General features: G+C 45.8%; 1 protein-coding gene across 1 annotated transcript; it reads right to left on the reverse strand.

Moving 5' to 3' along the window:
* Positions 1-2,754: 2,754 nt before the first annotated feature.
* Positions 2,755-3,837, reverse strand: FAM110D (family with sequence similarity 110, member D). Its single transcript, XM_010186649.1, has one exon. The coding sequence runs from the start codon at positions 3,835-3,837 to the stop codon at positions 2,755-2,757; it is 1,083 nt and encodes a 360-aa protein (XP_010184951.1).
* Positions 3,838-3,967: the final 130 nt, after the last annotated feature.

The raw sequence follows: 3,967 nt of genomic DNA on the forward strand, positions 1-3,967 counted from the left end.
CTGGATTTCAGAAAACGTGTTTCTGCCTCTTTTTCCAAAGAAGATGCAACAATTTTCAAGCCTCTGTGTAAAATGAGGAGCCTTCAAGGACATGCCTGGGAGTGCCAGGAAGTGCAAATAGCTCGTCCATGCAGCAGGTTTCCCTTATCACAGAGGAGTCCACTGCCCATTAATAACCAGTAAGCAAAATAAACACGTAGATATAGTGAAAATACACAGATCCCTAACTTGATGCTGCACTGTCAGAGAAAGCATAGGACTGAAAAAAGATGAATGTTTGATCAGGATTACAGGACTCATCTTGTGATCAAGTGATGATAAAAACTCTCAGCTTAAATTCTGCTCAGTAAATGTAGTATTTAACTTATGGTAGCTCTTGATGACTCTTGCCCTATATTCTGGGTGCTGTGTACAGGTATTTTTAGCTGACCTTTCTGCACCTTCTGGTTCTGTGGTCTAAATGATAAGTACATTCGCAGTTTTCAGAAATTACCCTGGAAACAATTACAGCCCTGCTTCTGAGGTCTGTCAGCTGAGAGTCAGCCTTAGTACATTTAAAATTAGGTTTATAATATGGAACCTATGCATTAGTGTTTCCTAGACTGCCAAAAATTTTGGTGCCAAAGGAAATTGCTGTCAATGTAAAGCACTCCCTGGTTCAGGGTATTAAAATTGTTACAGGATGACCATACACATGAGCAAACTTGCTGTTCACTTCAGGGAGGTCTTTTCACCACCCTGTTAGGCTATGTGTCTTTTTATCTCAGATGTTAAAAAATAAAATGCCCTTGAACAAGAGGTTACACCAACTCAGCTCCTGGAAAAGAGCCTCCTCTCTCCTGCCCTGGCACTTGCTCTGCTGAAGCCCCTCCTGCCCTTCACCTCACCAGACTGCACACTCCCTAGGTTGGTCACCAGCATCTCCTGTCTCAGCTGCAGTGCTGGACATGCTTAGCACCATGCAAATGGGTGGGGAAGGGGCCAACAGCTCCCTCCTGGGCAGCCTCCACAGTGTCAACTGCAGTTCTGGCTCTGGACCCTATCCCTGGCAAGGGCATTCAGGAGCAAACAGGCCTTTATTTTGTTCATCTTCGTGGAAATGTGGTTGGTTTTGTTTTGTGGCTCCTGCTCATGGTGAAATCTGCCTTCCATACTCTGTGTTTAGCAAGGCCAGCAGCTGCAACAAGCGTCACAAACCGCCACCTGCATCATCCTGTTTAGTGTATCTCCCTTGTCTTTTATCACAAAACGATGAACAAGGAGAAAGCTCTTTCTTCTCCTTAAGGTAATCTGGGAAAGGATCTGTCAAGTAACACCACTTCTTTAAGTTGTCAGCTGGATACCTGACAACCATTCTTACCTACAAAGGCTTGAAATGTTTTTGTAAAAACAGTGCTCTCCCTTCCTCCTTCCTCAACTTGCAGGAAGAATACAGGCTTTTGAGAAAAATTCAAACCTTAAAAGTGATCCAAATTTCACATAATTAAAACTGATTTCAAGTAAGTAAATGGATTTTTGCACTGTATAGATTAAAGGAATCAGGAGTGACAGCCTCACATTTTCATACAAAAGAGGCTCAAGCACTACATTTCCCCACCATCATAAGGCCCACACTCTCTGTGAACAGCTGTAACTACGCTAAACGATGTTCTTCTCATGCACCAATAACAAACTGTCAGAAAATATAAACATAATCCTTCACATCAAGATCTGCTCATGCAATTTTTAAATACCATACTGTACGCTGTGGTACTTATCCTAAGGGCTACATGTATTGGAAGGAGAAAAAATTCTTATCTACTAGATCATCAGTACCAAAGGCCCGATGAATATAGTTCTTTTTCAGGTGATCAGATGTAAAATAAACGCAGCTTTTATTAAAACCAGGATAGTGGCTTTTACCAGGGTTAAATTTGTTCTGATTCTGTCTGTGACATAATTGATTTTCAAGCCTACATGGCACACATTTGTAATAATTATCTTTAGTTGAAAACAGTTAGGCAAACCACACAACCGATTTCTAGCTACCGATGCCAATCGAGTGGCAAAACTCACTGCAGGAGAGCCAAATCCACTGCAGTCAAACTGGACAGAAAACTTCAAGTTGGTGAAATGCTAGGGGGTCACCTGGAGCAAACTTATATGGTCCCAACAGAAAGCTGGGGTGCAATACGATTGCTTGCAGGAGCACTGAGTCAGGTTTGCTTTCCTGAAATTTGAGGGTGCCTATATATAATGGGAAGGAGAGAAAGTGAAGGAGAGTACAGAGGGGAAAACTGTAGCAGTATAGTATATATACAGTGTATTCCTAATTAGTAATAGTTTCAGTTCAGTCTCTTATCTAAGCAAGTGTAATTAAGGGTTGAGTACTTTTCAGAGAAGTTTAATATAGCAGAGATTAGAGAAAAAAAGCTATTTACAAAGCAGGAATCTGCAAAGGACAGACATCCCTCACTGACACTGATTTCATGGGGAGGATGATGATGGACTGATTTAAATCTAGCAAGCTGCAAGCATTTATTTGTTTGTATTTTGTTTTTTGTAACGACATGGATTTCTGCTTTGCAAAAGGGCCATACTGAAACATGTAGTATATAAAATACATTTTCCTTCTATCCTCCATGAAAAGAGTAAAATAAACTTTAAAAAGTCAACCACTTGCTAAAGAGGAAAAGAAAAACACATAAATCAACAGGGCGAGGCTTTGCACACACCTTGAGTTCACCAGGCTGCAACGCACGCAGAAAGAAGCCATCACGCCAGTTCCTGGATCACCTTGTTAGACTCCTTGGCTTTCTTACACGTGTACAGCCATTTGATTATTCGAGCGTTGCGCTCAATCACGGATGTGCTGCTCGGGACCTGTTCTGTGAGTTCATCCTCCAGCAGCCCCTCGTCCCCGCTGTGTCGCGTGAAGTCGCTCTCGGACGTTGCCACACTGATGCTGCGGATCTTGAAGGAGACATTGTCGGACACCACGGAGAAGTTCTCTCTCCCGATATCCTCAATGACCTCCTGCTCCAGGCCACAGTACTTGAAAAATGTATCAAACTCGGAGAAGGATTTGGAGTAGCGAGAGCTGATGTCTGACTGAGAGCGATGGAGACCTCTCCTCTTCACCTCCTTGACCTCCTCAGGAGGTATACTCAGTTTTGAGGGACTCTCATGCTCTTTTGTACATATCCCTGGGGTTTTGGTGCTTACAGCGATGGTTTGCTCTACTCCATGGTTGCTTGGCTCATGATCACTGTTTGGTGCCGAGAGAAGCTCTTTGCTCTCGGTGGCTACGGTGTCCTCCATGACTCTGGGCATCTCAGGGGGAGCCAGCTGCTTCTCCTTTACAGACCCTTGGAAGATCCTCCTCACCAAACTCCCCCGTGAGGTGTCCTGGCTTTGACCTCTCCCAAACTCGCATTTCTGGCGGTAAATCACCAGGGAATCCGGCCGCATCTGCCTCTTGGGGGTGCTGCGCCTGGCTATGGAGGGGGCACGGCAGGAGTACACCGCCTTAGCCAGATCCAGGGGCTTCGCGCCTTTCCCTCTGCCGAAGTCCCTGCTGATTTTTTTGCTCTCCACCGAACAGGTCTCGCTGCTGCTCTCCGAGGCCGAGCTGAGCACGATGACGGGTTCCTGCTTGGTGCTGATGACCTGCTGACTTTTTACGTACTTGGCCTTATCGGCTGCCAGCCTCTCCACGGCACTCTTCCTGCCCGGGCTGCCAGCCTCCAGTTGCCTGCGGAGGTACTCGGGACCCTTGTTGAGGAGTCGCAGAGTGAGGGAGGAGTGGAGGTCGGAGATGGCGTGCATTCTCACGGCCCGGGAGAGTTCCGTGGGCATAGCACTTGCAGGGACGCGGATCCCGATTCCAGTCCTGGGAGGGAAGGGGCGGGGAGAGAGAGAAAAAAAGAAAAAATAAGAAAGAAGAAAAAAGTCAAAAAAGAGGCAGAGGAGCACCTGGGTGCCGGGG

The sequence above is a fragment of the Mesitornis unicolor genome, unplaced genomic scaffold (assembly GCF_000695765.1).
Source record: "Mesitornis unicolor isolate BGI_N332 unplaced genomic scaffold, ASM69576v1 scaffold26380, whole genome shotgun sequence".
NCBI lineage: Eukaryota > Metazoa > Chordata > Aves > Mesitornithiformes > Mesitornithidae > Mesitornis > Mesitornis unicolor.

Coding starts and splice junctions, on each gene's coding strand:
- FAM110D (XM_010186649.1), bottom strand. CDS start 3,837: ATGCCCACGGAACTCTCCCGGGCCGTGAGAATGCACGCCATCTCCGAC.